Source organism: Phoxinus phoxinus, assembly GCF_949152265.1.
Source record: "Phoxinus phoxinus genome assembly, chromosome: 1".
In the NCBI taxonomy this organism is placed as follows: Eukaryota; Metazoa; Chordata; class Actinopteri; order Cypriniformes; family Leuciscidae; genus Phoxinus; species Phoxinus phoxinus.
The window spans coordinates 7,119,082-7,132,379 of record NC_136876.1 but is presented as its reverse complement, the minus strand read 5'-3'; the positions used below and the strand labels follow the sequence as shown (position 1 = coordinate 7,132,379).

The window sequence follows — 13,298 nt, the reverse complement described above, 5'->3', positions numbered from 1 at the left end:
TTAAACAACCCATAATAGCCGACTTCCTGTTGGGCTGGCGTAAAACTTAGAGCACGAAAGTTGTTCGGCCCGATTAAATCTATATGTGTACCGAGTTTCATATTATTACATGCAAACGTGTTTGATATATGGACCAAGTTTTCGGACCACGTTCAAGGGGGCGCTGTTGAGCTCCCCTGCCACGCCCGGGTACCAGCTTCAGGCCGGCCCTGATGGCCGCGGGTTCTGACCTGTGTGCAAAGTTTCAAGAGTTTTCGAGCACGTTAAGGGCCCCAAAAGTGCCCGAGAAGTCCCACACAGCAGAGAAAGGGTTAAAGTAAAGCCCCCCTCCTCTCTCACACACACAGACACTGAGAGAGACTGGCAAAATTCCCATCAAATCACATTCAAACCAAAATATCTGACTTCCTGTTGGTCGGAGCTAATGACTGTAAATTAGAAAGTTGTCCGGCTCGGGGAGATAAATATAAATACCGATTTTTGTTACTGTAGGTAAAACTAATACCCCATTTTTGACTAAAGGTGGCGCTACTGAGCCCCTTACCACGGCCGTTTCTGAAACTTTGCACAAGTGTACTAGGCAATAAATGTAAAGTGTCTGTCGAGTTTCATGCAATTTCAAGTATGCTAAGAGTCTCAAAAACTTTAAAAAAGAATATTAAAGTTTGATGCGTTGCCATGGCAACAGTATTTAAGATATCAATAATCCTTTCACAGGTCTACATCTGTCGTGTGTTTACATTATACAGATGAAGTTTGAAGCAAATCGGGTAAAAATAAGAGGGTGAATTCAAAGCATTTTGAAAGTGACACACTTCCTGCTGCCAGTTGGTGGCGCTATAACTTTGACTCACAATAGTCACATCCATGTGATCGGCCTCTTACAGCGAACACACTGCTGAAGTTTCATCAAGATCAGTTAATGTATGCAGAAGTTATAACACACTTCCTGTTTCCAATATACGCCATAAATTTGTTTCCTCGCCACGGCCAAACCGTTCGAGATATCAAAAATCCCCTGGCAATTTATCATCCTCAATGTCTTGACTTCATGCACACCGAGTTTCGTGGCGATTGGTTGAATCGTCTAGGAGGAGTATTTTAAATTCCATTGAATGCGTTTTTCTAACTACCCCAAATAGCCGACTTCCTGCTGGGCTGAGGTAAAAAGTCAGAGCATGAAGGATATATGAACCGGTGAGATCTATAAGTGTACCGAGTTTCATATTATTTCATGCAAGCGTGTTTGATTTATGGACCAAGTTTTCGGACCCCGTTCCAGGGGGCGCTGTCGAGCCCCCCTGCCACGCCCGGGTACCAGCTTCAGTCCGGCTCTAATGGGTTCTGACCCGTGTGCAAAGTTTCAAGAGTTTTTGAGCACGTTAAGGCCCCCAAAAGTGGCAAAAACCTTGAAAAAAGCCCTCCATCGCTGCTTGCAGCTATATTTATTTATATATATATATATATATATATAAATCTGCCACCCCGGTGCCTTTAGGGTTCCTGTGCACAACGGGCAATAACATAACTCCGCTTTGACTGTCGAGAAGAAGTCTGCTTTAGAGCTTGCATCAGTGTGGGTTCTGCAAAAGTGTGCATCGAGGGCACATATAAGAAAAAAAATTATATATATATACCGTATGTGTGTATATTTTTTTCCCCCTCCCTATTTTTAACATGTATATTATTATTCTATATATATATAATAATAATAATAATAATATATATATATTAGGGGTGGAGCCGAACCCGAATACGGTATTCGGAAAGGCACAAATAACGTGTTTTTTACAAATACTTATTTCGAACAAATACTTATTTGTATTTGTATTCGGGAACAAGAAAAACTTTATTTCAAAAAGCTACGTTTCCTCATGAGACCGCAGTGCACGACGCCCGGATGATTGAGTGACGGACACAGGCTGCTCCACACAGCAACAGAGAGCGCTCGGCTGAGCGAAAAAACACTCAACTCCATCACTATTTTTGTTGAATAGATGTTTGTACCTTAACTGGGTTCCTGAGGCAGTTTATAACTTTCGAGAAGCGATCGGGAGATTATTCCATTACGCTGCATTATTGACGTCTGCAGTCGGGTGCTCTCATGTTCGCTCTGTTTACGTAGCTCTGTTTAGCGCGGTAATATAGACAATAGGCTGTTGACAGAGTAACGTTAACGTTTGGTTAAAAAGTTTAAAAATGTTTGTGTAGTTTTGTCGAATTGTACGCACGTGTGGGAGTTATATGGTACGTAAGTTACTCTGTCTTTTGCAGACAGCAAGATGTAGGCTGTAGGCTTCATAATGTTCTCAATGGTATTTTATTAGTTGTTGGTTTAACCATGGATGAGGTAATGGCTGTTATGTTATTTTCTTTTCAATGACATTCCTTGTTTCATTGCTGGATTTATGGAAAAACATCAACCAATATTGCATATCCATAATTATTATAATGGATATAATTAAAGAATACTTACACATAACGTAAATTAGAAGTGTAACGCAATTTTTTTTTTTATGATTACGATTTTTACGCCTATTTTGAATTTTACTCGAATACAAATACAAATACTTTTTCCCCCTCAACAAATACAAATACAGATACAAATAGCGGCTGCTTTGCACACCCCTAATATATATATATATATATATATATTATTAAAAATGTTGGATGCTAAACTATTCTTTATTATAGGCTTTGTATTTCACTCACGTTCCAATATTGAAAAATTATCCTCTTCAAATGCGCAAAAATGTGCTTTGAAACATCACAGCGGAGCGGTGCTTACTGTGAACGGTACGAACTGTACAACTGACTATTTAAACAGAGCAGTGTAATTTTTATATGTTAGGTTGACCATTTTATTAAGGCTATAATGAACATACTGCGATGTCAAGATTGCAATGCGTGTGTGTGTGTGTGTGTGTGTGTGTATAGATAATATGGATTTAGGGGAAATGTATATTCTTGGTTAAAAAACTATTTAACAGACCGTTTTCAATATGTTAATTTAAATGGAGTTGCATCCTGCCTTCAGATAATTAATTGTGGCGTTCCGCAAGGTTCTGTTTTGGGCCCCAAGTTATTTTTGTTATATATAAACAATATTTGTAAAGTGACGGATGTTTTTAATTTTATTCTATTCGCGGATGATACAACAATTTATTGTTCTGGCCCAAATCTTATAGAGCTTGTGTTGGTGGTAGATAAAGAATTATATAAACTTAAGAATTGGTTTGATTTGAATAAATTGTCACTAAATTTAAATAAAACAAAATTTATGGTATTTAGTAATAAAGAGATAAATAATGAGATCAGGATTACTATTAATGAAAATTAATTAGAAAAAGTAAATCATATAAAATTTATTGGAGTAATCATTGATTGTAAAATGACATGGAAACGTTACGTCGAATGACGACGAATGGGGTTCGCTTAGAAGCCTATCCTCTTCGAACAGTAATAAATAAGGGGGCACGGTCGACCTTGCTGCTGGTAAGCCAAAGCAATGGCGTCCACTATCCAGTGAGACAACCTTTGCTTGGAGAGAGCCTTTCCCTTCAGCATCCCACCATAACAGACAAAGAGCTGGTCTGAGGTCCTGAAACACTGCGTTCTGTCTACATAAGCACGGAGGGCGCGTACTGGACAGAGCAATGCCAAGGCTGGGTCTGCCTCATCCAGGGGCAGCGCTTGCAGGTTCACCACCTGGTCCCGGAAGGGAGTGGTGGAAACCTTGGGCACATATCCAGGCCGGGGTCTCAGGATCACGTGAGAAAAGGCAGGCCCGAATTCCAGGCACGCTTTGTCTACAGAAAATGCGTGCAGGTCCCCTACCCTCTTGATGGAGGCCAATGCAACCAGGAGCGCTGTCTTGATTGAGAGGAACTTAAGCTCCACTGAAGGCTCAAAAGGAGCACTCTGCAGGGCAGTTAGCACCACTGAGAGGTCCCAAGAGGGAACGAGAGGAGGGCGAGGAGGATGTAGTCTCCTTGCTCGCCCCTCCTCTCAGGAACCTGATGACCAGGTCGTGCTTTCCCACGGACTTACCATCGACTGCGTTGTGATGTGCGGCGATAGCGGCAACATAAACTTTCAGGGTGGAGGGAGACAGCCTTCGCTCCAACCCATCCTGCAGGAAGGAAAGCATGACACTGATCGGGCATGATCTGGGGTCTTCTGAGTGAGAAGAGCACCAAGAGATGAAGGGGTTCCACTTCAACGCGTAGGCATGTCTAGTGGACAATGCTCTAGCGGAAGTGATGGTAGCCACCACCGCTGGTGGTAGGGTACTCAAACCTGCCTCTTCCCGTCCAGGAGCCACACGTGGAGGTTCCAGAGATCGGGACGAGGGTGCCAAAGGGTGCCCCGTCCCTGAGAAAGGAGGTCCTTCCTCAGAGGAATTGGCCAGGGAGGTGCTGTCGCGAGGAGTACAAGTTCGGAGAACCAGGTTCGGGTGGGCCAGTGCGGCGCAACCAATATGACCTGCTCCTCGTCCTCCCTGATCTTGCACAGGGTCTGTGCAAGAAGGCTCACTGGGGGAAACGCATTCTTGCGGAGGCCCCGGGGCCAGCTGTGCGCCAGTGCGTCCGTGCCGAGCGTGCCCTCGGTCAGGGAGTAAAACTGGGCGCAGTGGGACGAGTCGTGGGAGGCAAACAGGTCTACCTGTGCGTCCCCGAACTGATCCCAAATCAGCTGAACCGCCTGGGGATGGAGTCTCCATTCTCCAGGAAGAGGCTGAAGCCGTGAGAGCTCGTCGGCTGCACAGTTCAGGTCTCCCGGAATATAAATGGCTCGAAGCGACCTCAGATGCTTCTGACTCCATAAGAGGAGGTGGCGGGCGAGTTGCGACATACGGCAGGAGCGTAGACCACCTTGTCGGTTGATGTACGCTACAGTCGCGGTATTGTCTGATCGGACTAGTACGTGCTGGTTCTTGAGCAGCGCCTGGAAGCGGTGCAGAGCGAGACGTACTGCCAGCAACTCGAGGCAATTGACATGCCATAGGCGGTGCGGTCCTGTCCAGGAGCCCGCAGCAGCATGTCCATTGCACATGGCGCCCCAGCCCGTGGAGGAGGCATCCGTTGAGACAACAACATGCCTGGAAACTCGTTCTAAGGGCACTCCGGCCCGTAGAAAGCTGAGGTTCGTCCACGGGGTGAAGGTCTGACGGCAGGTCGGAGTAACTAGTACTCGGAGCGTGCCCTGGTGCCATGCCCACCTCGGGACTCGATCGTGAACGTGCCAGTGCTGAAGCGGTCTCATATGAAGCAATCCGAGCGGCGTTACCGTGGCTGCAGATGTCACATGCCCCAGGAGCCTCTGAAAAAATTTCAGTGGAACCGCACTCTTGCCCTCTAATTGTCTCAGGCAAGTCAGCAGTGACTGCGCGCGCTCGCTCGTAAGCTGCGCGCACATGGCGACCGAGTCGATTTCCATTCCAAGATTAGATGTCCTCTGCACGGGGCAAAGTTTGCTCTTCTCCCAGTTGACCCGAAGGCCCAGACGGGCTAGGTGCCGGAACACTAGGTCCCTGTGTTCGCAGACCTGGTCCCGAGAGTGAGCTAGGATTAGCCAGTCGTCGAGATAATTCAGGATGCAAACCCCGTGTTGCCGTAGCGGCACAAGGGCTGCCTCGACGACCTTCGTGAAGACGCGAGGAGACAGGGCCAGCCCGAATGGGAGAACCGCGTACTGGTATGCCTGCCCCTCGAAAGCAAACCGCAGGAACGGTCTGTGTCGAGGAAGAATGGAGACATGAAAGTAGGCGTCCTTCAGGTCGATCGCTGCAAACCAATCCTGTGGCTGCACACATTCGAAAATGCGCTTGGCCGTGAGCATCTTGAACGGAAGCCTGTGAAGGAAACGGTTCAAGACGCGCAGATCCAGGATTGGCCGTAACCCACCGGTTTTCTTGGGGACAATTAAGTAGGGGCTGTAGAAGCCGGACCTCATTGCGGCTGGAGGGACAGCATCGGTCGCACCCTTCGCCAGCAGGGTGGCGACCTCCGCTCTCATGACAGGGGCATTGCCACCGACCATAGTGGAGCGGACTCCCCTGAAGCGGGGAGGAGACCGCGTGAACTGAATCGCATAGCCGAGCCTGATGGTTCGCGCGAGCCAGCGGGACAGGTTGGGAAGCTCTAACCAGGCTCCCAAGGACTGTGCCAGCGGGGTCATGCGAACGACAGGCGTCCCCCCGGGGGTGCAGCGAAGCGGAATGACCAGCCCGGACGTGGGTGGCATAGCGCGGTGTGGGGGCACGGTCATTAGCCGCGTCCTGCCAGAGGAGGCCAGGGAAGGACCAGTGTTCCACGGGGGCGTGCTCTGGCAGGGGTCTGGCGACAGAAGGGGATGAGAGCAGCGGGGCCCGTGGGCGGCGCGCACTGTCATTCCCTTCTGGGGGCTCAGAGATGGGGATATCAGTTCTTTCTTTAACCACATTAGGGTGCTGCCCACCCGTGGGTGAGCAGCGGGGAGTGGAGAACAAAAAATTCTCCCCCGGCCCTCCACCGGGGGAAGGAGTGGTCCTGCTACTATCTCCTGCGAAGAACTGGTCGCCATCTCTGAGCAGCCCGTCTCAGGAGCGCCGCTTGGCCTGGCGTTTAGCGGGGCTGGAGAGGGCTGTGGCGCCTTCCTGCGGCTTTCTCCACGACGCGGCCCGGGTGAAGGCTGCTGCTGGGGCCGTGCGGGAGGGGCGGGAGCCGCGGGAGGGCGCCCTCGGCGGCGAGCAGGCTGAGGCGTCTGAGCCGACGGCTGGGTGGAGGCAGCAGCGGGCCGTCGGGGCAGAATATGTTTTATAGCCTCAGTCTGCTTCTGGGCGGTTGAAAACTGTTGTCACTAGAGGGGGTAGATCGGGGTGTGGATGAGGGGACTCTCACTCTTTCGAGATCACTGAGTCTCGACCGTAGTGTCGCGATGGTCATGTTTCCGCAATGAAAACATGAGTCATCCACAAGCGCTGTTTTAGCATGCTCTAAGCCCAAACACGCAAAGCAGCGATTGTGCCCATCTAAATCAGATAACCAGTGGCCACAACCAGAAGGGCACGGGCGATGCATCTTTAAAAAGACGTGCCACGCGCTTGCTCTTTTAGAGAGAAGGAAACCCCCGCAGATGCTGAAGCGACCAGGGAGAGAACACACACACACACTGGCAGATCACTGCTCAGATCGCAGGGAATGTGCAGTCGCTGGAACTCGCTGTCACACCAACACCTGGAGGGAAGCTCGTCTCGAAGAGGAATGCAGAGATGGCTTGTGGAGTGAAGAATGAACTTGACTCCGAAAGCGAAAACATATCTGCATGTTGCCGGCTCACTTCCTTTATACCCACAAGGTGGGGCGGAGTTACGCTATGCATTTGCTTGCCATTGGCTCGTTTTATTACTGTTCGAAGAGGATAGGCTTCTAAGCGAACCCCATTCGTCGTCATTCGACGTAACTCGAAGTGACAACGAAAGGGAACCGCATATTTTAAACGTTCAGAAGAAAGTATCAAAAACTATTGCAATTTTGTATAAGTTGCAATGTATTTTCAATAAAAATGCCTTACATTTACTTTATAGTTCACTTGTCACACCATACTTAATGTATGGTATTGAAATATGGGGAAATACATATAAAACTAGAACCAATGCAGTTTTCCTATTACAAAAGAAGGTTATCAGATTAATTAATTATGCACCTTACAATTCACCAAGTAATTTACTGTTTCATCAATCAAACATTTTGAAGTTTTATGACTTATTTGTACACGGCAAAGTTTATTTACCAAGTCAAACATAATAAAATTCCTAAATGTTTGCAATTATTTTTACCCAGCGAGAAAGTAATTATAATCTCAGAGGACTATGTATATTTATATTTTATTATGAGTTAAAACAAGCTACGTCTATATTTCAGTTTAAAAATATTTACAAGAGAATAACATTGAAAAAATATTCAATAGAATGAAAATTAATTAAATAGGCTTGCTTTTGGTGTGGACAATGGTCCACTAATGTGTTAATGGTAATTTTATGAACAGATGTTGTCATTAATGTGTTGCATTTATGATTCTAAAGATAAGGGCAGGCATAATAAGCTTTAGCTTCTGCCTGCACCTGGTCATCTATTGTGTTTACGTTTCGAATGATTTGATTGAATGATCTGTAAATGACCAAACCGAAAAAAAAGAAAAAAAAAGAAAATTAAATCATTTCCCGAACGAAACAGCCGACATCTGCCGTCAGCTGGAGCCTTGAATGAAGCGCTTTTTTTTTTGAAGGACCAGCAATCCCATCCAGAAGCTGCACAGCTTGTGATGCACTAGAGAGGGAGGGGACCTAGGGGGTTGGTTCCCCGAAAGAGAAGCCCTCAGCTCTCAGGATCACCCAAGCTATTCTACTGAAGTAGACCTCTCTGGTGGCCACCAGGGAGGGCGCTACAACAGAGAATAGACATGGGGACCGCGCACCAAGCGAGAGCTGGGTCGTCGTGACAACCCGCGCTACAGCCCGGCAGCTCAACGGCACACGACGCGCTGACCAACAACAGAGGGGACTCAAGCTTTCCGGAGAAAAAAAAAGAGTAAACCTGTCGAGCGCTGTCTCTCTTCACGGCGGTCTTACCTACCGTAAGAACAGCTATTTAACGCTCTTGGCGCACCGTTACCAGCAGTGAAAACAGCTTTTTTGCAGAAACACAAAAACAAAAGAGAAAAGAAAGTTGACACCGCTGCCGCGCTGTATCGTTCGCACCAGACAAGAGAGATCTTCCTGAAGAGCTTGCTCGTTGTTTGATCACTCAAGATTAGATAGATTAAACCGCATCGGTTCTGCAGCCTCCACTGCGGAGGGGAGGTGCATCTTCAAAATTGTATCTGTGGATTGACTCGGATGAATAGTGTTGTGGCAAAAATTCATCAAACAAACATCACTGCGTAAGAGACACTCAGAGTCAAATGATAAAAATAGAAGTATTTATTCTTGCAAGAATAGGAGCAGTCGAATTCAGTTGTTACCCTGTGCAGAAGAGTGACACACCCTCGGACAGACTCAACTAGCTTTTATCTTAGTTTCAAGGCCTTCTTCCTCCCAGAGCCTTCCCCCCAGTAGTTTTCCATAGACAAAGAAGCCATAACACTAGTTTAGATTCGTCACTAGTTGGCCCACTAAATCCCCCTGCACCAAATGGCCTTCTGACATCTAGGTCAGAGGTCCTTGTTCGTTTCCTGGAGTGTCTCCCCCTTCTGCCTCGCCAGGTACATAAACAGAATCTTCTCTCACTACAAGTGAAGAGACACACATTTGAAATTTTTTGAATCATCTATATTTTACTAAAGATCAATGAATATCATAAAACTTCCACCACAATAGTTAACCACGAAATTATCAATTTGCGCAAACAAAGTAAGTATGGTCAATTTTGAATTCATGTGGACTTTAAAAGATAAACTTGTTCACCAACACTGATCACACGTGTGTGGCTTCTCTCTGCTGTGGATCCTCTCATGTGTTCTCAGAGATGATGAATCACTGAATCTCTTGTCACAGTGTGAACACTTGTAAGGTTTTTCTCCAGTGTGAATTCTCTGGTGCGGTTTTAAACCGCTGTAGTAAAAGTCTTCTTACACTCAAAGCACATGTACTCTCTCTTACACCAGTGTGAGTTTTCTGATGTACATTTAAACTGTGCCGCTGTGAAAAACTCTTTCCACACACAGAACATGAATGTGGCTTCTCCTTCGTATGAACTGTCAGGTGTTTCTTCTGGGCTGATGCCCTAAGAAATGTTTTGCCGCACTGATCACATGTGAACGGTTTCACTCCGGTGTGGATCCTCATGTGTTAATTGAGGTGTGAAGATCAACTGAAACTTTTCCCACATTGATCACACTTAAACGGCTTCTCTCTGGTGTGAACTCTCATGTTTTTTCAGAGATGATGACTGACTGAATCTCTTGTCACAGTGTGAACACTTGTAAGGTTTTTCTCCAGTGTGGATCCTCTCATGTGTTCTCAGAGATGATGACTGACTAAATCTCTTGTCACAGTGTGAACACTTGTAAGGTTTTTCTCCAGTGTGGTTCCTCTCATGTGTTCTCAGACTTGCTGACACACTGAATCTCTTGTCACAGTGTGAACACTTGTAAGGTTTTTCTCCAGTGTGGTTCCTCTCATGTGTTCTCAGACTTGCTGACACACTGAATCTCTTGTCACAGTGTGAACACTTGTAAGGTTTTTCTCCAGTGTGAATTCTCTGGTGCAGTTTTAAATAGCTCGCTGTAGTAAAAGTCTTCTCACACTCAAAGCACATGTACTCTTTCACACCAGTGTGAGTTTTCTCATGTCCACGTAAATATTCCAGCAGTGAAAAACTCTTTCCACACACAGAACATGAATGTGGCTTCTCCTTCGTATGAACTGTCATGTGTTTCTTCAGGTTTGATGCACAGAGAGATGTTTTTCCACATTGATCACATGTGAACGGCTTCTCTCCGGTGTGGATCTTCATGTGACGCTCAAGACTACTGTTGCATGAAAATCTCTTTTCACACTGATCACACATGAATGGCTTTTCTCCAGTGTGAACTCTCATGTGACGCTCAAGATTTTGTTTGTATGTGAAACTCTTTCCACACTGATCACACGTGTGCAGCTTCTCTCCAGTGTGGATTATCATGTGACGCTCAAGATTTGGTTTGTTTGTGAAACTCTTCCCGCATTGATCACACTTAAATGGCTTCTCTCCAGTGTGAACTCTCATGTGACACTCAAGACTATGTTTGGTTGTCAAACTCTTTCCACACTGATCACACGTGTGCAGCTTCTCTCCAGTGTGGATTATCATGTGATAATCAAAACTTTGTTTGTGTCGGAAACTCTTCCCGCATTGATCACATGTGAACGGCTTCTCTCCAGTGTGAACTCTCATGTGACACTCAAGATTTGGTTTGTTTGTGAAACTCTTCCCGCATTGATCACACTTAAACGGCTTCTCTTCAGCGTGAACTCTTATGTGAATCTCAAAACTATGTTTGGTTGTGAAACTCTTTCCACACTGATCACACGTGTGCAGCTTCTCTCCGGTGTGGATTCTCATGTGACGGTCAAGACTTCGTTTGGATGTGTAACTCTTTTCACACTGAGTGCAGGTGAAAGATTTCTTGACTCTTCTTTTCTTTAAAAATGTCTGTTTAGTCTTTGAGCGACTCAAAGGTTTTCCTCCAGGTTTGACATGATGTTCCTCCTCCACTTCACTCAGTTCTTCACTCTCCTCCTCCACTTCACTCAGTTCTTCACTCTCCTCGCTCTCTTCCATCAGGTCTGACATGAAAGAAACAATTATTACATTTAATTTTTTAGTACATCAAAATATTTATCTTCAAAGAGAGAAATATAAAGTGGAAGGACATGAAAGTGAGCCCTGATGTAATGGTAGAAAGTAGACAACTGCTTTAAAATGTTATGATAATTTCATGCCTTTTTATAAATTGATTATATCTCCTTGAAACTTTCCATGAATAAGGTAAATTTATCTTCCAATTATTATTTTTAAAACATTATAGGCACTAGGGATGTAACGGTACATGTATTCCTAACGGACCGTTTCGGTACAGGACTTTCGGTACGGTTCACATGTGCACCGAATGCAATCTGTCACGTAAATTAGGCTAGTTTTGTGTGCGGAAATTCCGAGTTTCCACACGAACATGTTAAGTGTCGGAAGTCTCCGCGTTGCACTGATTAAATCTGATGAATCGTTTTTGTGATTCAAATACATGTAAAATATTACCATAACATCTGTCTTCCTGTGTGCGGAAATTTGTTTATGTTGCTGTGACAACGAAACACGTGCATGCGCGCCTGTGTTAAGAGCGCTTGTTGCTCCGAGCGCGCTGATGTGCTCATCTGTTGACATTTTCAAATGCCTTTCAGTTGCTTAATAAAAGCGGGCTTTCCACACAAACAAACGTACATGTGTCATTAGTATGAGAAAAAAAATGGGATTTTAACTTTCGGGTCGGGCTCGGACATAAATATCTTTATGCCTGTCGGTCTTGGGTTGGGTTCGGTTACTGCTTTCTAAAATCTACTGCCTAAAATTCGGCCCGATCACCACATACACGGCACGCTCGCTTTAGCCCAGCCTCTCGCTAGCTAGCGTCATGGCCAATATTGGTTTAAGAGTATTTTATTTAGTGGAGAACTTTGCAGCAGTATTTCATTTCTTATTCTTTTTTATTAATTATATTTTATTAAAAAGTGTGTTTAAAAAAGTGTAAACAAAATGTTAAAAAAAGTTTATAGTAAACAACCAGCAGTTTAATGTTTTGCATTTCTTTCCCTTACTGTACCGAAAATGAACCGAACCGTGACTTTAAAACCGAGGTACGTACCGAACCGTGATTTTTGCGTACCGTTACACCCCTAATAGGCACGAATCCCAGGTTTCTGCAAGAACTATTAAATATATTTGATCAAAGACACAATTATCGAACATGATATTAACATTAAATAAACAATACTAGCAAATTTTGTCACCAACTTTGAGATTGATATTTATTTTACTTCCCATCATGCAGCTCTTTCTACTGCATGATGGGAAGACAAGAAAATAATCTCAAAATCCATCGTCTCAGTTTTTACACAAACTGCAGCAATCTCTATAACTATGAATAACTTGTATGATATTTCACAAATACAACTTCATCAGTAACTTGGTGTTTACTGATTATTCCTAAAACAAAATATATTTTTAACTATATTGAAAATGACTAAAATTCCGATAATGTTGTTGCAAATTGGAAACCAGACATAATATAAATGTAAAATAGTATTTAGCTTGATCTAAAATTTATAATAAATATAAAAATGTCTTAAACATTCTGTACCAGTTCATAGTGTAACTGTTTATCTAAATGTGACGAAGTGCTTGAATGTTTCTAACATGAATGTTCTCCAGCATCATGAAAGAATGAAGAATAAACACCAACCTCTTTGATCTTCAGTGTGTTTCATTCTGCAGGGTTCTGGATCACTCGTGTTCTCACGGTCCTCTTTAATAAACTCAGTCTCTGCAGATTTCAGCTCTTCCTGATGCTTTCATGCTCGTCTTCACTTGCAGCTGATGGGAATTTACAGCATTTATTGTTGAATTGCTGTGGGAGGAGCTTCACTGATGATGTAATTGTAGTGGGAGGAGCTTCACTGATCATGTGACTGATGTGGGAGGAGCTTCACTGATGTAATTGCAGTGGGAGGAGCTTCACTGATGATGAATTCCAGAGCTGGAGGAGCTGATCTGCCAAAATCA

General features: G+C 44.8%; 1 protein-coding gene across 4 annotated transcripts in view; it reads right to left on the bottom strand.

The window, feature by feature from the left end:
- Positions 1–8,945: 8,945 nt before the first annotated feature.
- The window catches only part of LOC307000573 (uncharacterized protein), a 54,840-nt gene continuing 50,487 nt past the window's right edge, over positions 8,946–13,298 (bottom strand). The window contains exons 1-3 of one of the 4 annotated variants that reach the window (XM_079616220.1): positions 12,979–13,192; positions 11,090–11,308; positions 8,952–10,922 (exon numbers count right to left, since the gene is read on the bottom strand). In XM_079616220.1, the coding sequence (XP_079472346.1) occupies positions 9,879–10,916 (1,038 nt within the window). In that variant the 5' untranslated portion in view covers positions 10,917–10,922; positions 11,090–11,308; positions 12,979–13,192 and the 3' untranslated portion in view covers positions 8,952–9,878. Of the gene's footprint in view, positions 11,309–12,978; positions 13,287–13,298 lie in introns of those variants that run through there. The other 3 variants (XM_079616217.1, XM_079616218.1, XM_079616216.1) reach the window with 3 other exon arrangements.